Genomic DNA, 18,535 nt, shown 5'->3' on the forward strand with positions numbered 1-18,535 from the left:
AAAAGAAGAAAAGAGCAACGGATTCTACACTGATTCTTCTGAGCATCTTTAGGTAGTGAGGCACAGCACATGAATATCGATCTTCCCAACTTTCCGTAGTTTTGTTAACAAGAAGCGGCTAATCGCCCGAATTATTAACCTATGCCAGTTTACCCAATTGCTTACTGGCATTCTTCGTACGACTCCACTCTAAATTACCGGGATGAAATAACCCTTGACATGAGCTGTATTTTGAATCCCCCGGTGTGATAGATCTCCATCAAATGCGTTGCGAAGTCTCGACCAATCTTGCACCGTGACAAAATATACCACACCCACTCACCACGAAGCTGAGATGGAAAAATCCTTCGGAGAATGAGGTCCGGAATGAAGAAGTTAGTTATATCTCAAGTTTAAGGCATAAGGGAGATGATCATATTCTTAGTTTTTTTTAACAAGAAAAAAAGGGTAAATATCAGAAAGCTTTCAACTGAATAAAGGTATTTCTCGCTTGATTTGTCCGCCCGTTTCTCGTTCAAGAGGGACATCATGTTCTGGTACCCTCTTAAATTATTTGGCTGAGTAAGCTTTCGGTATCATTTTGCTCGAATCACCCGCCAATAGAAGTATTTAGCCTGTCAAGAAACTGGTTATCGCTCGATAGTCTTTCTTAATATGATTTAAGGGTGGTTTTTGAATCATTTCTGAATAGACGAATAGCTTCGTTTAAATTTAGTGAAGATTTTTCATCCTATTCACACCTATATTAAAGATTTCTTACATATAGATATAAAAAACAGAATTTCTTAATTATAAAATCCATTTTTTATAGAAATGAAACTAACTATCTCTAAAAAAGAACAAGCTCTTTTCAAAAAAGGTAAAATGATGATTATTCTAGTTATTTCTATAAAGACAGATCCTTTTATTCAATGCTAGAGATAACTAGCTCAACTAACAAGCTCAATACCTCTAGTATATCTATGCTTAATAAGGTTACCTAGGTTCTATACCTAGAGTGAGTTACATCGTCTTACCGAGTATCTTGCATTAGTTCACTCGCAACCCTACAACCGATTGAAAATGTAACTAACAATCACCAACCGGGTTCCAACTTCAAATCTCAATCTTCATGTTCCCAGTTATATGGATCAAAGAGGCTGTTTATGGAAAGAAAGATGTCAGCTGACAATCCCTGTAACGGTTACCGAGTGGTATGCTGAAATTTTATCCTTGGATTTTAATCGCCAGGATAAAAAATGGTAGTATCATGTGCGGCCCTAGATGTCTTCAATTTTTGGGGTCTTTCCTCGTATGCAGGAGGCAAGCTTCATTAAAAAGCTTAAAGTTACTTTCCCCCTCGACCTGCACGTCTGTCCATAGATTTAGCAGAACTCTTTTCTTTGCCCATACATACACACAGTGTCTGAAGCAGCAATCTCAAACAAAATGGCGATTTCAGCATCAGGAAGCCAGTTAGGCCTCCCAGTTTTGATCGTTGATGATGTTGTTTTCCTCGCTTTAGCAAGCATCGCTGTCTTTGCTAGAATTTGGGCGAGATATATTCCAAAAAGCAAATTGTGCTTCAATGACTACATCATAAGTTTAGCCTTGGTAAGTTCTTTCGACTTACTTTCTCCTAGAAACATAGATTACTCGGACTGAATTTTACGCGGTTGTTCGCAGGAGAGCGGGAAACAAGAGTCAGTATGGTAAGAGAAAACCTTTCTATGCTAAGGCGGAAGCCACGACGATGGTATATCCTGGCTTTCATTGACAGTGGTTGTGACTGGTGGAGCAGGACAACACATGGACAAGGTTCAACTGAGTCCGCTCGTTTCTGTGTTCAAAGTGAGTGCACAATCAATTCTGGTGGTTTTTGCAAATGAGCTTGAGATTTACCTCTCAAGTAGTATTATCAAACTTCTGATTGACATAAGCATTATACTTCTTCCTATGCCTATGCTTTGGAAGCTCCGGATGCCGTGGCTAAAGAAAATTTACTCTGACCTTCATTTTTGGTCTTGGCGCTTTGTGAGTTTCCTGTGTTGCGCTTGCAATTTCTCCGCTCACCAAACTCGCTAGCATTTGTATTGTCACCATTCCCCGTATTTGGACTCTCAAAAGGTTTGGTGAGCTAGATTCATGATCTTGCAAAACTTGCCATCTAGACAGATCTCGAACCGACCCTTGGGGTGTCTGCCCATCATTCGCCCTGTAACGCAGCGTTTGACTAGTACAACCATGTATCTCTGGACTGCTCTGAGCTCACAGAACAGGATCACAACTGAAGGCACACACCTAAAGTTAGTTATATTGTAACTTTCGGGAGGACTGGGGATGAAAAAGCCGGATGCAAATAGATTTGGTGGCTTTGGAAAACTTGATGGTGCCTATGCCCTCATGGGAGTTACGGACGTGATAACTGTGGTAAGTCAAGCCGAGGGACCAGATAGGCCAAAGAGTCAACCAGAATCGGAATCTCGTGATCTTGAGGCTCAGGACAACCACGGTAAGTCTTCGAGTGCGCGCAGAATTGATGTCAGAAAGGATTGGGCAGTTCACAGTGTCCACTCACAAAAGTAGAGTAGCGTTTTGATGCCGAGAACTATCTCAGTCGCTTCTCCAGGCTGCCGTGTAGAAAAGATAAGCTACGATATGTTAGGACTTGGAGGTATGCTACTATACTTGACTCTGCCTCTAAAATGAACGAGCTCTATAGAAATTCCCGCCAGTAGCTTGTAACAAATGAATCAAAGAGTTGGCTTTGTTAGTGCCCTGCATACATCTCCGTACCATAGACACCAACACAGTGAAGCAATATTTTACAGCCCCTTAAGCGTGAGCTAACAACATGCAGAAATCCGATCCTTCTGATAACAAAGCCCGAGAATCTTGCAGCTATATCATGAGCTATTCCTGTAATTCTCTTCTTCCGACGCTAAGAAAAGGGTTGCGTGTCACCTGCTGATCCTTTGCCTGGCGCAACACTTTTCAAGACGAATCTACTAACTAAAATGTGGTTAAAGAAATCACTCTTTTAAGGAATAATGTTGCGGACCGCCGGGCTGATGATATGGTCAGAAATAGTGCGTCTGCGGCACAGTAGCTTTCTTTACACAGCAGAACGAACTAACTATGCCTCGTGAAGGCAGGTGGTAAAGAGTCAACTTTGAACGCCATGCCTATTGCAAGCTAAGGCGGGCGGGTAAGAGTCAACTTTGACCGTCATGCCCCTTGCAAGCTCGCAACTTTCCTTTCCCTTCTCCCTCCTTTCATTTATATCTAAACTTGCCACCTCAACACACTTCGAATCCCAACATTGCTCTGCAGCTTTCCTTTGCACGGTACCTTTTATAGAGAGTTGACCTGGATACCTTCTCCATTTACAAGATCTCACATAAAAACTGTTTGACATAATGACCTTCACAAGCATCTTTAACCAAGCCACGACGGGTGCGCGCCGTGTCACAACAGGACGTATGCTGAAATCCAGGCTTCACGATGCGCAAGTTAAGGGGAAGTGTACAGCGGAAGCTCGAACCTGATGCCTAACTCATCTCTACACCATTTGGCTTTTTACATTCAGCGACCTCAAAACGATCGTGGGACCAGAATCTGCGTTTGGAATCCTCAGTGCCCTTTCCGGACCTATCCTTACTAGCAATTAGTTTCCAAACACAGTAGAAATCGTCTCCCGTCTTCCAAGCTTTGTTTTCTGGGTCTGGATTAACCTTTTGCCCCTCGTCATCGACAACCAGAGACGCCCAATTTCCATAGAGGGGGATCGGCTTAACAAGCCTTGGCGTCCCATGCCCACAGGTAGAATTAGTGCCATTGTTGCAAAATTTTGAATGCAAGCATTTTACTGTGTGGCAATCATCTACAGCTACTATATGGGGACCATAGCACAATTTACGGGGTTGATGATTCTTGCAGTCCTATAGAATGAGGTCGGCGGCGCAGACAAGAGCTGCGTGGTACGAAATTTGTTAAACGCACTTGGATTCTTGTGCTACGGTTCAGGGGCCACTCTCATTGCTTCCAATACCCCACTCAGCATCAACGGGGTGAAATGGTTTGTTGTCATTGGGAGCGTGGTGTTCACCACGGTGCATCTCCAGGACATGTATGACCAGGTTGGGGATAAAGCACGTGGAAGGAAATCAGTTCCTCTTCTGATTGGAGACTGGCTGGCACTATAGACGATAACGGTTTGTGTGAGAGTCTGGTCATTTCTCTGTCCTGCTTCTTGGCATTTGAGTATCTATGGATACCTTTGCTCCTATCATGCTAGATGGATGTGCTGATTATCAGATGTATTTCGGGACGAGATCGGTTGATGGATGACAAAGTGACTTATCTGCGTATCTGGCATATCTGGGATTGTCATGCTGTATTTGTTACCATTATGCAAGAGGCTTGGATTCTAAAACTATCAGTGAAATCAGTGATGCAATTAGCAGAGGAAGGTACCGACGGTCCTTGTTGCTTTTCGTAGAGCTCATGTTCAGAAATCAATAAAGACACATTGCAAGATTTGAAACATCATTCAACGCCTCTATATTCCTGGAAAACCCCTAGGTGAAAAGACCTAACGCCACATATCCTACATGCTATTCATACATATTGTTTCCAGTGTTTCTCTTATAACTCCGAAACAAGAAAAGAAAAAAGTAGAAGAAAAGGAAAAGAATATAGACCAGCTTCAAAAGAAACAGCTGATAATATGTTGCGCGCAGTAAAATGGTAAAGATATGGAAATGGTAAGTATCTAAGTTACCACGGTACTAAACCAGCAGGTAATAAAGGATATTCGACCCCATCAATGACTTCCACATTCTCATCCACTCGATCAACACCCTCTTGACCCATATCCCATCGTTTCCAATTCGATTTACAATCTCCTGGGACGTATTTTGCTGCATCCATTTTAAGCGTCATCTTGACTTCAGGACAATAATCCCAAATATGCTTCCTCTTTTCAGGCGTTCCCCAAATTCCAGAATGTAGTGTTACTCCACTCCCACCAGTATGATAGCCCATAGGTTCATAAAACCCATCCCTCCAATCATCAACCCCCTTAATCAAACCCCCAGCTTTCGTTCCGTCTTTTCCTTTTCCCTTCTTTTTCTCGGCGGCAACTTGCTCGCCTTTTCCACTATGCATCTCTCCCGAAAATGTAAGTGAGGTTGTCCCATTTGCAAGTTTGGCCCCAGGTCGATGTCCCAGCCGGTCAGTAAGCCATACATCTTCTGCCTCTGAACCATCTACTCGTACTTGGTGGCGGAGGACATCGATAATGGCGCTTACGCGTCTTAAACTCAAACCTCCATTTCCCCCAAATCTCCCATTAGGATTCCATGGTGCTCCCACCCAATCGTAATCCAACCAGTTGTTAAGACTTTGCCTACTATTCGCACAAAGCATGCTATCCGTCTGAAAAACCAGTAACCATTCGGCAGGTTGTAGAACTGTTTCGTAAATCCATAGATTCGTCAGAAATCTGCTAATTTCTTCCTGTGACCCTGTGGTCATGTTAGCGGGAATGTATGTTAGGTCGAGTTTTCCTGATGCAACATGCTGACGAATGGCGCGGCTTGTATTCACATGTGCGACAGATTCGAGACTGCCCATGAAACGGAAACGCCAGTCGGGTGGTACGACGGACATGAAGTGTAGGATGAGGGGTGAGAGAATTGGATTGACGCGGTTTTCGATCAGAAGCGCTACTTTGGAGGCATTAAATTGAGAGGGAGTTGGGGCGCCATAGTCGAGGCTGACCTTTGGGATTTTGGGCAGTGATGGGCGTTCTGGAATTGAGGGTCTGAAAAGTAGAATGGAGAGAATGCTGGAGCAAAAATATTATCTTAGTACTTATGGACGATTGGATTATGAGATGAATATTTACTTACAAAAATAGAAACACACCACCAACAACTCGCATCCGTCTCGTAGTTTTTGACCATGCCGCCACCACAGTCGATGATGTAGTAGCCCATATATCCTCAATAGTCATTCCACCATTTGGCGACGACATGACTGCGATTGGTGGTTGAATTTGCCGCAATGGGCTCAAAGGGTTTGTGGTTTCAATTAAATACCAATTTGGAGGACCGAAAACTGTGCAATTCGATAATACATAGGTCGGTGGCTAGCTGCTGAACCTTCAGAATTAGATGCGATTTCCCCAAAATGTCGTGAGCTTATCACAGCGATAAGGAATTCACTATCAACATGACGCGGTCTAAGTTTTTGAATTGTGGCTGCGGTGTTTAGACCGGACGCACAATGAATGAATGAGAAACTTTTTGACAAGAGCGGAAACCAAAGCAAGCGTTTTTGCTTAGTTGTGTGGGAGGAAAGGGAGCTTACCTAGCTTTTCCGTATACCAAATCCGGCGAACCTCCAAAATCTAGTGTCGGTACTTGAGTAGGACGAGTGAAGTGTGGGATGGAAAAGTAGTGAGTGTCCTAGCTTCCGAGCAAGCATAGACCTAGAAAAGCTGATAAGTGGGCGATCGTCCGGGTATATTATGTGCATATTACCACCAGGTCGGTAAAAAATGCCTGTGGAAAGGTTACAAACACTAGGTACTAGGTATATATTCCAACTTCAACGTTTTCGACCTTTGACTTTCTTCTATCAAACGATGGAGTTGCTCCCAAATTCAAGGTATTGTTATTTTCATGATCTCACACTACTGGAACCTAGCACGTAGCACGCAAGCTGGAAAATCACGAGCAAGGCTCCTCTTCTTTCCTATCGAACCGATCACATCTATCGTATATCCTTTCGAAACTACATTTGTGATAGAGGCTGCCTGTCTCCTGTCTCCCTTCTTCGTGGCTTATTAGCCCCGTCGTGAAAGCAGCTTAGATGTGCAGAGATTAGTCTCTCTGGCACGCAAGGGTAATTTCATCGGGGCATACAAAATTCCGAAACACGGCTGATTTTGAATGCCCCAATTCTCTGCTTGCGGAAAATGTCTGTTTTCGGATACTCTTAACTCCAGCCTCCAATTCCACCATGTCTTATGATATTCCTGGCTTTTCAGTGCAAGGCCAAAGCTAGTTGCCGATATATATCTAATTTAGAAAAAGGACGGTGCAAATGTTAGAGATTTTAATGCGTTAACCCCCTTCCAGAGCATTTCAATATCACTTCGCCTGCATTTGATTGAGAATGCTCATCTAAAATTAAGAGAAAAGTAATTATCTAATGATTTGTAGCGGTCGATTTCATATATATTTTCTTATCTTGCCGAAAGCATCTGAGACCTTATTAACCATTTTCTGATATGCTCTGTCTCATGGCCAAGCCCTTTCTTGCAGGTGCAGCATGTTGGCGTCGATCAATTGAACTTACACTATTTGGTCAGGATTTTGTTCTAGTGGACATATCGTACGCTCAATGCTTCGGTGTACTTCAACAATTCTTTGTATGGAGACATTCCTTGGATCCTGAGCAGATCTTTCGAATACGACGGTAGGATCAGAGGCCATGGCTATTGATGTCCAGCAACGTCAAGCTCGAAACATTGGATTTGGAGCTATTCTTTTTCTCATTATTATCTGGACAGTAAAGCTCTCTAATCCAAACCATAATGCCCTTGAAATCTATTCGAATCACACAAACTTTTTTAACTCGTCACGTCCAACATTTTCCTTTCCGAATCTATTCCTTGGAGAGAAGTTAAATGCGACAGTTGAAACCAAGCCTGTAACGGATGAGTTTGGGGATTACTTCAATGGAACTATTTTCAACAAAGTGGCGGTGATAATTGAGGACAGCTATCGTCCTGAAGTGATACCTCTAGTGCTTCACTTTGGCAGCGTCCTCGGCCCTACTTGGCCAATTCTAATTTATACTTCAATCGAAGAAGTTGGCCGGTTTTCGACATCTGCGGCACTCTCCCGATATCTCACACAAGGCCTCATTCAAATACGTAATCTGCCACAATCAGTTCTATTTACCGACCTCAAAGCCAGAAATAAATTCATGACAGATACATGGCTGTGGGAGAATCTCGCACCAGCAGAGCATATTTTACTCTTCAATAGCGATAGCATGTTGTGTTCCAATGCAGCAACGAGTGTCGATGACTTTTTCGCTTATGACTTGATTGGGACACCGCTTAAGGATAAGGGACATAGAGGGGGCTTGAGTTTACGGAAAAGGAGTAGTATGTTAAGGGTTTTGGATGTTTGGGACTTTGCTGAGGAGGTCAAGAAGCAGGAGGACGAGAAGAAGAAGAAAGAGGAGATTCGGAAGAAAAAAGAGGAAGGACAGAAGAAGAAAGAGGAAGAACAGAGGAAAAAGGAGGAGAAAGCGAAGAAGAAGAAATTGGAGGACGAAAAGAAGAAGCTGGAAAATGAAAGAAAGAAGATGAAGGGAAAGGGTCAAAATGATAGCAAGAAGGTGGGAAGGGGCAAGCAAGATGGCAAGAAGAAGCAAGAGAAGGAAAATGGAAAGAAGAGTGAGAATAGGGAACGGAAAGAGGAGGAACCAGAGGAAGAAATGGCAGAAGATCAGTGGTTTCAAGAAAAGTACGTCCAGGTTTTTTACTTCATGGAAACACACTGACATTATAATTCAGGTTACGCAAGCTACAAGATGACGAAGAGAACCTTGGTATCGATCCAGAAGAGGATGGTGCAATTAATTTACCTGCCGAAGAAGTTGTTCGTACATTCAGTGTTGAATCCATCGATTATCCACACCCATTGGGATTACATCGCGTGCACAAATGGAAGGAAGATCAGATGGATAAATTACTTGATTGGTGTCCCGAATATAGATTGTGTTCTGTACCGCACCATGGAAGGGAATTTCCTACATTTGAAAATGGAGGAGTGGGATGGTAATATGGCATGGCAAGGCACGATTAGTAAATAATGATAATTAGGGGTTCGGTTACTTCATGTGAAAAGGATCTTTATTGTAGATGGCATGGAGTTACCGGTGATTAGATAGATCGACTAGTTATAATTCTTTGTGATTTTCTTCTCAGTTTTGCACTGTTCTATGAATATCGTGATGGCATCCCCTTCTCACCATACTACAGTATCAAGGATTCCAAGAATTCTTCTCGTTGGCGGGAAGCGAAAAGTGTGTAATTAAAGGAGCGTTCACATTCCTCACAATAGCCATCATGTCTTACAACTTTCTTTCCCTCAATTCATGAACCCCCCACAGGAATCTTCCGGAAATGATATCTTTTCCCTTACACATGTTCAAATTAGTATTTTGAAGCATATCTGCTATTATTACCCATTTGGAAAATGGTGGCGCCCTATGTGGACTTATCTATTTGGTTATATATTTTTATCTTGAAAAAGAATAATAAATCTCAAGTGTAGATATAATTAAGTCTTACTTTATATCATAATAATAAAGTTTTGGTAGTAAGAAACTCGAAATATTCACAGAAAAAGATGTACGCAGGGATTTTTGAACGCGGGGGAACAAAACAAGGCTGGTGGGCTTGCAAGGGTAAGGAATTGACACTTGGGCCATACAAGAATCGGATAATAACACGCCTAATAATATTAAATACCCAAAACACGTCCGTCTTAAATCCCCTGGCTCAAAATAATAATAATTCAGCGTCCTATATTCCCCCTCGCACCACATCATATTTCCCCCTCTATCGAATCCCCTTCTCTTGCACATTCCATTCACCTCCTGTGTTAGATTGCAGAGCTGTCATCATGCACATCCATGTAAGGTCGTAGACCGAATTAATTTCATCATTCTAGCCCAATTACAGATTTTCGTTTTTTTGTTGCGTTACGATTCCGGCATTCGAATTGCATTGTACCTCTACATTCATCTATTTTACTCTTTTCGCAGGAATCATCTTTTACATGTTATTCTTCCTGTGAGAAAATCATGTCGTCTTCGAATGCTCACTCTGCTCATCTGGGTAATGGTGTATTGGTCATAAATAAAACTAGAATTCTGTTGTTGATAGCTCTAATAGCAACGTAAGTATTGCGCCCAATCTAGCCTTACCTAGACTCCAGCGACATACTTCAAAATCCCATGAATAAAGTCTAATCACTCAGTATTATTTAGGTGGTGGATAGTGCATTTTTTCCCGCGATATAGACCGGTTGTTGAAGAACACATCAAAGACCGAATATCTTCTGCCGTCGACAAGATTCCCGCTATCAAAGTAGACTGGTATACAAATCAAGACCCACGCGAACAGTTCAATGCCTCCAAAGTTGCACTTCTCATCGAAGGCAGACCTCTTCCTCACTTGGTCCCACAAATTCTGCATATGATTTCTGTTGTGCCGCCGGATTGGCGCTTTGTGTTTATCGGCACAAATAAGAGCGTCACAGCTGTTTCTCGCAGTTTCGCTACACAATATCATAAGGCTAATGGCAAGTTGGATTTGATGGTTCTTCCGAAACCCTGGAAGGTGGATAGTAAGGAGGATGTATTCAGGGTTCTTACGGATATTCGATTCTATGAGGAATTCTTGCCCGAGGTCGAATGGTTGCTTAAATTTGAGTCGGATAGTATTATGTGTGGGAATTCGGAAGAAAGTTTGAATGATTGGTTAGATTATGATTGGGCTGGTGCTCCTAGGTAAGAGATACTTTTGGGCTCAAACGTACTGTTATTCAAGACACAAACTAACATATACTCATATAGAATTGCGAATGATCATTTTGCAGGAAATGGCGGTCTTTCATTCCGAAGGATTTCAACAGTGAGAAAAATACTTGGGTTTCAATCCAGGATTAATGATACGGCCCCCGAAGATGAGTGGTTCGGGAAACGAATCACGTTATTACCAGGAGCACGAGTTGCTAGTGGTGAAAAAGAAGATCATTTTTCGGTCGAAGATAGATATCATGATCGTCCTATGGGATATCATGTACGAGATGGAGGAGAGGTACTTCCGGAAGATGTGTGGAAGGATCCAGATCATAGGAAGAAGATTTTTGAATATTGTCCTGAATTGTCGATGATAATGCCAATGAAGTTGGAGAGGGAAAGGTGTGAAGGGGATAATAAGAAGGGAGAAATTATTAAAAACAAGAAAGAAGGCGAATGAAACTGAACGGCAAAAGGTGAAAATCTAGGGTTACAGTGTATTGGGATATTAGATTTGTATGTTATATTAGCGGGGGTGTATCATGGGTATATGAATGGCAGGAAAACATGGATGGTATTATATCTCCAGGGAAGTATGTGGATCGGCGTCTGGAAATATTGGATTGGGTTATTTTAAAGGGCGTACTCGTGAATTGTATATCATAGATACCTTCTCGCTTGCTCAATCAAATCAGTTTATTCAAAGGCTCCAGAGCTACCCGGTTCACATGCATCTCCATGAAATGATTCATGATAGATAGTATTTTGATATATCGTTGCTCCAAGTGGAAGATTTTGCAAAATGTACATGATACTTGGAAAGTAGCCCATTATATTATCGAACATTCATTCCCTAGATTTTGGCTTCGGTTCCTAATCTGCAGTAGGTAGGTAGCTGGGTAAGTAGAATTCATCAATCTTGTCATTTAAGGTTCTAGCGAAATGGATATCGGAACCTGGATCATCGTCCTGTTTTGGATATCAAGGTTAAAGTATCTAGGTATGCGTTGGTATGATATGATTTGGTAAAATTTTCCAAGTCAGTTTCTTTGTATACATATTTGGAGTATCTACTCAGAAAGTATCTGGAAAATTTTGCTTTTTTTCTTCCTGATTTTCGAGAGCATGAAGGTATCTATCTATAAGTCGCGAAGAAATACTCAGGAACCTCAAGACAAGATTCAATAGCGATCAACACTATCTCAACTCAAACATTGGATCGTAGTATTCTAGATCATGTTCTTGGTTTTCTAATTTGTAAGGTTATTTGTGGTTATGTGGTTATGTGTTTATGAATGAATCCTGAAGGCTGGACGAGAGAGAGTTTTTGATAGTTCTTATTATTTCGTGTTTGTTTTGGATTTGTTAATGTAGGTATTTTAAGTCTATTAGGGGTTTCAAATGAAAGCTTATGGGAGTTAGGAGGGGCTTTCTGGTAAATGGTTTTTTTGTGTAGGGTGGGGGGGATGATGAGATGATAATGCGACTTTGTAGTTTGATGCTGGGATTTTTCTGGTAAGGTCTTATCTGGATATTTTGTCGAAAATTCGAATCATAAGTGATCCGGTGCAGATATGTTACGGGGAGTTGAGAGTTTTGAGGATTTTATTTAGTAATTAGTATTATCTTGGACTCTTGATGAAATGTCAGATTTAGAGAAGTAGAGAGGAGAGAAGAGAAAAGAAAAGAAAAAGGGGGAGATAAGTTATGAAGTCATTTGTAAGGTTATGTAAAATCTATATGAGATTACTAGAGTACGAAGTAAGTTGACTCGAATATAAATCTTTCTTGCAGCAGTATAGTTGTGTGTTTAAATTTCCTGGTGGGGGTGTATATATAACCTGGTGTATGAATGTTGATGGGATGTGTGGTTTTTTATTGTCTAATTTTTCTCTATGGTAAATTTAAGAGTCGATAATTATCACTTTAGATAGTTATTGGGAAGTTGGGATACTGTTATGTAGAACTGCTGCATAATTTCATGTCCTTCCTTTTCCATTAGAAGGAAGTCATCGAGTTAGTTGAGCAGAAGAAGAAAAGAAAATTGATCAAACATGAAGAGAAAGATTTTCAAAATTAAACTAGTGATTTGTATATAGTTTTCTGGGAGTAGTTGGAAATAGTGAGTTATAGCTGATCTCTCTAGATGGCTAGAAGTTGTGTAAGTCTTTGAAAAAGACATTAGTCAACAGATTATATAACTTCGGGGCATATTTGACGATAATAAAACCGATAGTTTATTTCCTCTAAACGTGACTTGCGATTACCCTCTAATATATATCCACCATCTCTAAGACAAACTAATATCACTCTACACATATCTTCTCTTCTTCTTCTATAATCTCTTCTCATTCTTCTCCTCTATCTATATATCTATCCATCCATATCAAAAATCCAACCTCTCACAATCAGCCCAAAAATAACTACTCACCCAACCTTTCTTCCCCTCAAGTGCTCTCATAACCCCCTCACTCCCACTATTCCCCTCCTTAACATCCGCATGCACCCACCCACTCTCCCCAGTAAACCCCAGATCTCGAAATTCTCCACATCCAAGCCGATACACTAGTAAGCGCGCAATATAGCTTGCGAGCCCTTGGCCTCGGTATGGGGGCTGTACATAGAGAGTTGCGACTTTGGGGTGTTAGTCTTTTGCTTAAAAATACGAATGGGTGGAGATAGAGAGAGATGGGAAGGGGGAAGGAATTTGATTGGGGAGTATGGGGGATAGAGGATGTACTCACATGTACCATCAATACCTATAAAAGCCCACGCAATCATTTCTCCCTCAGTAGTCAAGAGACAAAGCGAAGGCTGCGCAAGTAGTGTGCTAGGTTCTCGGGGGATGGAGGAGGTAGAGACCACGAGGTGGATGTGTTTGGGTGGAACACGGGATATGGTGAAAGGGAGTTGTAAATCGTGGGATGAAGGGATAGAGGACAGGGTTGTAGGAATTAGATAGAGATTCCAGCGGGTATGGTGGACGATGATTGAGGAAGATGTTGATTGCGATTGGCATTGAGATTGAAGGAGAGTGCCTAAAGTATCCGTGATAATTTCGTGTAAACACGCGAATTTAAGAATAGGATGGAAAGGATGTCCAGGAGCTTCTGGGATAATAGTTTCCTTTAGGAATTTTAAAAGCCCTTTGAGATGGATAGTTAAGAGAGAAGTATATTCTTGAGAAAGAGGCTGCGGAGAAGACAGCGTAATCAGCGGATTAAAAACCCAAATCTGAGATTCCGTCTTGCGAGATCGATCAGAAAATACAATAGTGTATATTTCAGGAACTTGACCATAGGGAGGAAATGTAGCAGCGAAGAGACAATATTGAGAAGGTGTATTCTGGGGAGCGAGCATTCGGCTGTAGATGGGATTGCTATATGGTAGATGTCGCTGCAGAATTGGGATTAAAGTTTCGGAAATAGTTTTTTGGGGATGGATGTAGAATTGGATCTCATCGGTTCGTGAACAGGATGTCGGTGACTCGAGTGTGATGTCCATATTTTCGTTATGCTCGATGCTGCTAAGGGGAGAGTTATGAGATTTCTCTGCTTTGTCTCCCTTCTTGTCCGAGGCGATGATCAGTTCTCAATATCTAAAGCTTTGAGACTCAATATTTATCTACTGAAAATCAGCCTCCAAAATTCATGAAAAAGTAAAAGCTTATGATGTATTACCACTATCATATAGGGCACGAGGTGATAGACAATTCAGAGCAAAGTAAGGATGATTGAGCGCAACACCCACCAACCATGAGACAAAAATTGTGACAACTGGAAGAACCTAACTTATAAAAATGAAATATAATCCAGCTCACAACACATTCGTGAGTCATCAAATTTGAAATCTAGTTCTGTATTGAGTCATCGTTAGTGATTCACCTTCCAACAAGAACGCGGGGTTGATACTAGAACCGCCTATTTATCAAATGGAAATCCGGAACCATATTTCATCTACAACAACTGTATCACAAATTACTGGACAATGTAAATGATTTCATAGATTTTAGGTGTAATTCAGAATATAGATTTCTAGCTCTTCGCTAAACTCAGATAGATTGTGGATATATGCAAGACATTCAAATACTCTGCATCATCAGAATCATTAACGTCTCATAGATCATGCATGTCATGAAATGTCATGACCTTTCCCTATTCACCCTTAACTAATTCCTGAATGCTCAACATATCCTCAAATAAAATCACGCTGCCACCTCCCGATTAATTAACAGCACCTGCGTCTTCCAAGACCCTCACATAAGGCGCGGGAAACAATCCCTTTGCGCCCATATAGCATCCCCAAAACCAATCTCCATTAACATCCTTACACTCCCTTACTTCGGCCCCTTTTGGAAACATTAATTCATCACTCGCCCCGTCCGCAGGCCACCAACTCCAAATCGCCAAACTCGACATCCCGATTCCACCGTCAGGCGGGAATGATTGCTCAATTGTTAAACCTGGGACTGATGTTGGTGCAGTTTTAGATGGATCGGTCGTGACGAGTTTAAAAAAAGTATCATTATCTTGTCCCCAACTCCATTTCTGTAGTTCGGGCGCCGTAAAATCAGTTGAGGGGTAAAGCATGGGATCAGTGTCAAGGCTATGACCACCAACGAGATCTTGGACCATAACTCTACGCTGACCACCACGATCATCTTCGAATCCTACGATTACCATACGGTGACCCTGTAAGCAACGTCGCCACCCATTATGGCCATTTTCGATGCTGATTCGACGAGATGTGACTAGCTTTGGGTAGCAGGTCGAGCATATATCATAGTCGCCAGGCTGAGTGCCTGGAACGGCACTGGTGCAATAGTAGCAATGGTAACGTGTGGAAGAAGGTTGAATCGGATAGCGGCAAATATCGCAATTGGTAGAGAAAGTGAGAGGTTTGAAATTGCCCACATCACTGACACCAGGTCCTTTTAGAATAGTTGCTGATTGTGGAAGCTGTTGTCCGTGCATCGGAGACAAGGGAGGTGTGTATGACTCCGATGGTTTGTATGTCAAAGGTAGAAGGGAATGCGTACATGACCTTCCTTGGTTGACGCACAGATTGCAAAATCCCCAATCACCATGATTGCAAATATCGCAGCGCCAATAACATTCATTTGTCCAAGCCTGGCAACTTGCACAGAATGCACCACTTTGAAGACGCTTTTGAGGATCTTCTGTAGTGAGGGTTTTGCGACCATCCGCTCCACCAGCCGTCATCTTGGGTGCTAGATAACGATTTGCTGTGAGCATGTGTGGCCTTTCTGCACCTTGTGGTATCTTCCCGGCTTGCATTTGATTTTCCCAGTTTGCCCACGCAGAGTAGCCAAATCCAAACCAGTGTAGACACCCCGCTCCGGAACGGTAGCATGATAGACAGATATTATAATTGCCACGCAAGCAAGCTGAGCAGTTATAGTGCAGCTCATATTCTATGTGAGTTTTCTGACATCTTCTACATGCTATTGATGGTTCAGGGTAGAGCGCTGTTCGTGGCTTAGATCCAACAGAATGAGAAGAGCTTGGCCTGCTACCACTTGACAAAGCAGCGGCTTTATCGAAAAGTGGTAGATGAGTGGGGGTATGTGGTGAAAGCGGTGCAGGGACTAATGACTCATCCATGTATGGAACGAATGCAGGAACAGCAGAGGCTACGAAGATGTCTGCTGGGGCATGAACACGGGTGCTTAATGGAGCAGGCATCTCAGCCATGTCGTCCAAATGAGATCTTTCTGCCAAACTGTTGCCTGATGTTCTTGGTGTTGAATTTGAGGAAGATGCAACAAAGTTACTGTTAGATGGTCGTGTGGTGGAACCTGTTTGTGGTTGCTGTTCTCTAACTGTAGATGATTCACTCATTCGTCGTACATTGGAGTCAGTGCTTCTCCTCGCATGGGCCCTGAAAGGTTGGTTTGTTTGCATGGAAGAGGTCCGAGGCAAAACGCTCAAATCGGCCTGAGAAAGAGCGGCAGTTCTCGTTTCGGGTGCAAATACGGGTACAGGTGTTGTTGAACTTCGTGGCGCGCTTAAAGTCCTCTGTCTTCTACGTCCTCCAGATATTGGGCCGACCTCTAGGAGATTTGCATGTACTGCGCTTATGGATGGCGGTGGTCTGCTTTGTTCATTACTAAAACTACCTGCCCTTGGTGAAGAGGAATGGTTTCTACGTCGACTTGTAGTTATGGGAGCATCGTCACCAGACGTTTCTCTTCCAGAATCCGTGGGTGATATTAGAGGGGATCGTCTTTGTCTGTCCGTTGTATCACTCTCGCTCCTTCTAGATGATTCAATCCTAGATCTCTCTTGTTGCCGCCGTCTAAATGCTTCCGCTATTCTCTCGCTAATCTGATCCTCCTGGTTAACATCGATATTCTCAAGGTCAATACCATCCAGTAAACCTTCCTCTCTAATTTGTCGTAGAATCTCTTCTTCCATTTCCCTAGAATCAATATCAGAAGAACTGATAAGTGACCGTAAAGATGATTGATGTTCTATCTGTCGCGCTGCAGACCGGCTTGTTTCTTCATGCCTTCTTATTGATTCAGCCTCGCTGTACCCCCTTCTTCGGCCTTCGGAGTCGCTGTGGTCGGGTTCCGCCCTCATTACAGAGGTTCCTTGTCTGGCTCTTCTCCTTTCATAATGCTCGTCTCTTCGCCTTCGTCGATCCGTATCATCTGTATTCCTGTTATCCCTACTATTTTCACGACTTGAATGGCGTCTCGAACCATGCGACCTTTCGGCATCTCGCTCCCGCCGCCTTCTTTCCCTCCTTGCCTCGGAACTTTCCACTCCCACTCCCACTCCCACTTCTCTCAAACTCAAATCTCTTACTTCCTCCATCAGTCTTCTATCCTCGTCCTCTAATCTTCTTTCTCTTGAGCTCTTTTCCTTTTGCTCCCATTTTGGTAACACTTCATCCCCAACCTTGTACTTCGTAGCAATTTCCTCCTTCTCTTCCGCCGTCCTGGCCTTCTCTGGACTCCGCGCCAAGAACATCTCCAGCAAAGTCGCTATAGTAGAGCTGTGCTTCGTATCTCGAACTGGTGCGCGACATGATGGGCATGTATATGGTGTACCGCCGGGCGGAATAGGCGTTTGGGCATTTTGTACGGAGACAAGCTGCCATGAAAACCATTCCTTAAGACAAGAGCCGCAAAAAGTATGCAGACAATCCAGTAGCGTTAATGGTTGATATAAAACCTCTGTGCAAATCTGTGACCAAGTTAGAATTACTACCTATTCCTCATGATGCGGCTGCGGATTCAAGCCCAGCCCTATACAGTTTGCGGGGTAAGACTTTCTAGTTTTAGGATGCGGAAACATTAATTCTCAACTTACTGAACAAGTCAACTCTTTCTCAAGGTCAAGACCTCGATTCTCGGAAGCAGACTCCATGATTCTTCGAAAGGAGATATAAAGATTCCGAATGTAAGTGGACTTGCAAAGAATGGGTCATGATTGCGCTGGGCAATGAAGAAATAATAGATTGCTCTGTGGCGCGATACGATACGATGTTTGGGTTGACAGCACGGGATCTGCACGGCTGACAGGCAAAAAAGTTGAATTGTCTTAAATGTACGAGTAATATTTAAACTCCTTTTTACTTCCATGATTTTTTTAGGGAAGCATGATTTCCACAAGAAATATGCGCTTTTTTACAGCTTGATAGGAGTGTTGTTTGATTTTGGTCTTCCGGTGCTGTTTGTCATAGGTTAAACCTTACGCATTTACAAACGGCATGTTTTCAGTTCTGGTCCCTTCAAACCAACACCAAACTGACCGTGAATATCATTTGCACCACCAGTTTCACCTATTGGGCATCTATGACAGCTCGTTATGTTGGGTTAGAATGAGATAGGAATATAAGACGCTTACACTTTGCACAATAACCTTATCAAGCTTCGAAACTTGAATGATCTCTCCTTGGACGAACTATCGAT

The 18,535-nt window shown here is 42.5% G+C and overlaps 9 protein-coding genes across 9 annotated transcripts; 4 read left to right on the plus strand and 5 right to left on the minus strand.

Annotated features, from left to right (window-relative positions):
- Window positions 1-1,428: 1,428 nt before the first annotated feature.
- On the plus strand, window positions 1,429-1,756 carry SS1G_00650 (predicted protein; the record flags this gene model as incomplete). The annotated part of the gene is made up of 2 exons (XM_001598511.1): window positions 1,429-1,593; window positions 1,631-1,756. The coding sequence occupies 2 exons, from the start codon at window positions 1,429-1,431 to the stop codon at window positions 1,754-1,756; spliced, it is 291 nt and encodes a 96-aa protein (XP_001598561.1).
- Window positions 1,757-2,382: 626 nt separating this feature from the next.
- Window positions 2,383-3,178, plus strand: SS1G_00651 (predicted protein; the record flags this gene model as incomplete). The annotated part of the gene is made up of 3 exons (XM_001598512.1): window positions 2,383-2,491; window positions 3,009-3,068; window positions 3,135-3,178. The coding sequence occupies 3 exons, from the start codon at window positions 2,383-2,385 to the stop codon at window positions 3,176-3,178; spliced, it is 213 nt and encodes a 70-aa protein (XP_001598562.1).
- Window positions 3,179-3,530: 352 nt separating this feature from the next.
- SS1G_00652 (hypothetical protein) lies at window positions 3,531-3,817 on the minus strand (the record flags this gene model as incomplete). The annotated part of the gene is made up of 2 exons (XM_001598513.1): window positions 3,531-3,630; window positions 3,714-3,817. 2 exons carry the CDS (start codon window positions 3,815-3,817, stop codon window positions 3,531-3,533), a joined length of 204 nt encoding a protein of 67 aa, XP_001598563.1.
- A 941-nt stretch (window positions 3,818-4,758) lies between these two features.
- Window positions 4,759-6,019, minus strand: SS1G_00653 (hypothetical protein; the record flags this gene model as incomplete). Its single annotated transcript, XM_001598514.1, has 2 exons — window positions 4,759-5,830; window positions 5,895-6,019. 2 exons carry the CDS (start codon window positions 6,017-6,019, stop codon window positions 4,759-4,761), a joined length of 1,197 nt encoding a protein of 398 aa, XP_001598564.1.
- Window positions 6,020-6,679: 660 nt separating this feature from the next.
- SS1G_00654 (predicted protein) lies at window positions 6,680-7,484 on the minus strand (the record flags this gene model as incomplete). The annotated part of the gene is made up of 3 exons (XM_001598515.1): window positions 6,680-6,809; window positions 6,912-7,049; window positions 7,348-7,484. 3 exons carry the CDS (start codon window positions 7,482-7,484, stop codon window positions 6,680-6,682), a joined length of 405 nt encoding a protein of 134 aa, XP_001598565.1.
- Window positions 7,485-7,980: 496 nt separating this feature from the next.
- SS1G_00655 (hypothetical protein) lies at window positions 7,981-8,846 on the plus strand (the record flags this gene model as incomplete). The annotated part of the gene is made up of 2 exons (XM_001598516.1): window positions 7,981-8,528; window positions 8,579-8,846. The coding sequence occupies 2 exons, from the start codon at window positions 7,981-7,983 to the stop codon at window positions 8,844-8,846; spliced, it is 816 nt and encodes a 271-aa protein (XP_001598566.1).
- Window positions 8,847-9,873: 1,027 nt separating this feature from the next.
- Window positions 9,874-11,053, plus strand: SS1G_00656 (hypothetical protein; the record flags this gene model as incomplete). Its single annotated transcript, XM_001598517.1, has 3 exons — window positions 9,874-9,968; window positions 10,060-10,581; window positions 10,648-11,053. 3 exons carry the CDS (start codon window positions 9,874-9,876, stop codon window positions 11,051-11,053), a joined length of 1,023 nt encoding a protein of 340 aa, XP_001598567.1.
- Window positions 11,054-12,928: 1,875 nt separating this feature from the next.
- Window positions 12,929-13,374, minus strand: SS1G_00657 (predicted protein; the record flags this gene model as incomplete). Its single annotated transcript, XM_001598518.1, has 3 exons — window positions 12,929-12,958; window positions 13,025-13,227; window positions 13,338-13,374. The coding sequence occupies 3 exons, from the start codon at window positions 13,372-13,374 to the stop codon at window positions 12,929-12,931; spliced, it is 270 nt and encodes an 89-aa protein (XP_001598568.1).
- A 1,442-nt stretch (window positions 13,375-14,816) lies between these two features.
- On the minus strand, window positions 14,817-17,990 carry SS1G_00658 (hypothetical protein; the record flags this gene model as incomplete). Its single annotated transcript, XM_001598519.1, has 2 exons — window positions 14,817-17,807; window positions 17,934-17,990. 2 exons carry the CDS (start codon window positions 17,988-17,990, stop codon window positions 14,817-14,819), a joined length of 3,048 nt encoding a protein of 1,015 aa, XP_001598569.1.
- Window positions 17,991-18,535: the final 545 nt, after the last annotated feature.

Source organism: Sclerotinia sclerotiorum, genomic scaffold, assembly GCF_000146945.2.
Source record: "Sclerotinia sclerotiorum 1980 UF-70 scaffold_1 genomic scaffold, whole genome shotgun sequence".
NCBI classification, from domain to species: domain Eukaryota; kingdom Fungi; phylum Ascomycota; class Leotiomycetes; order Helotiales; family Sclerotiniaceae; genus Sclerotinia; species Sclerotinia sclerotiorum.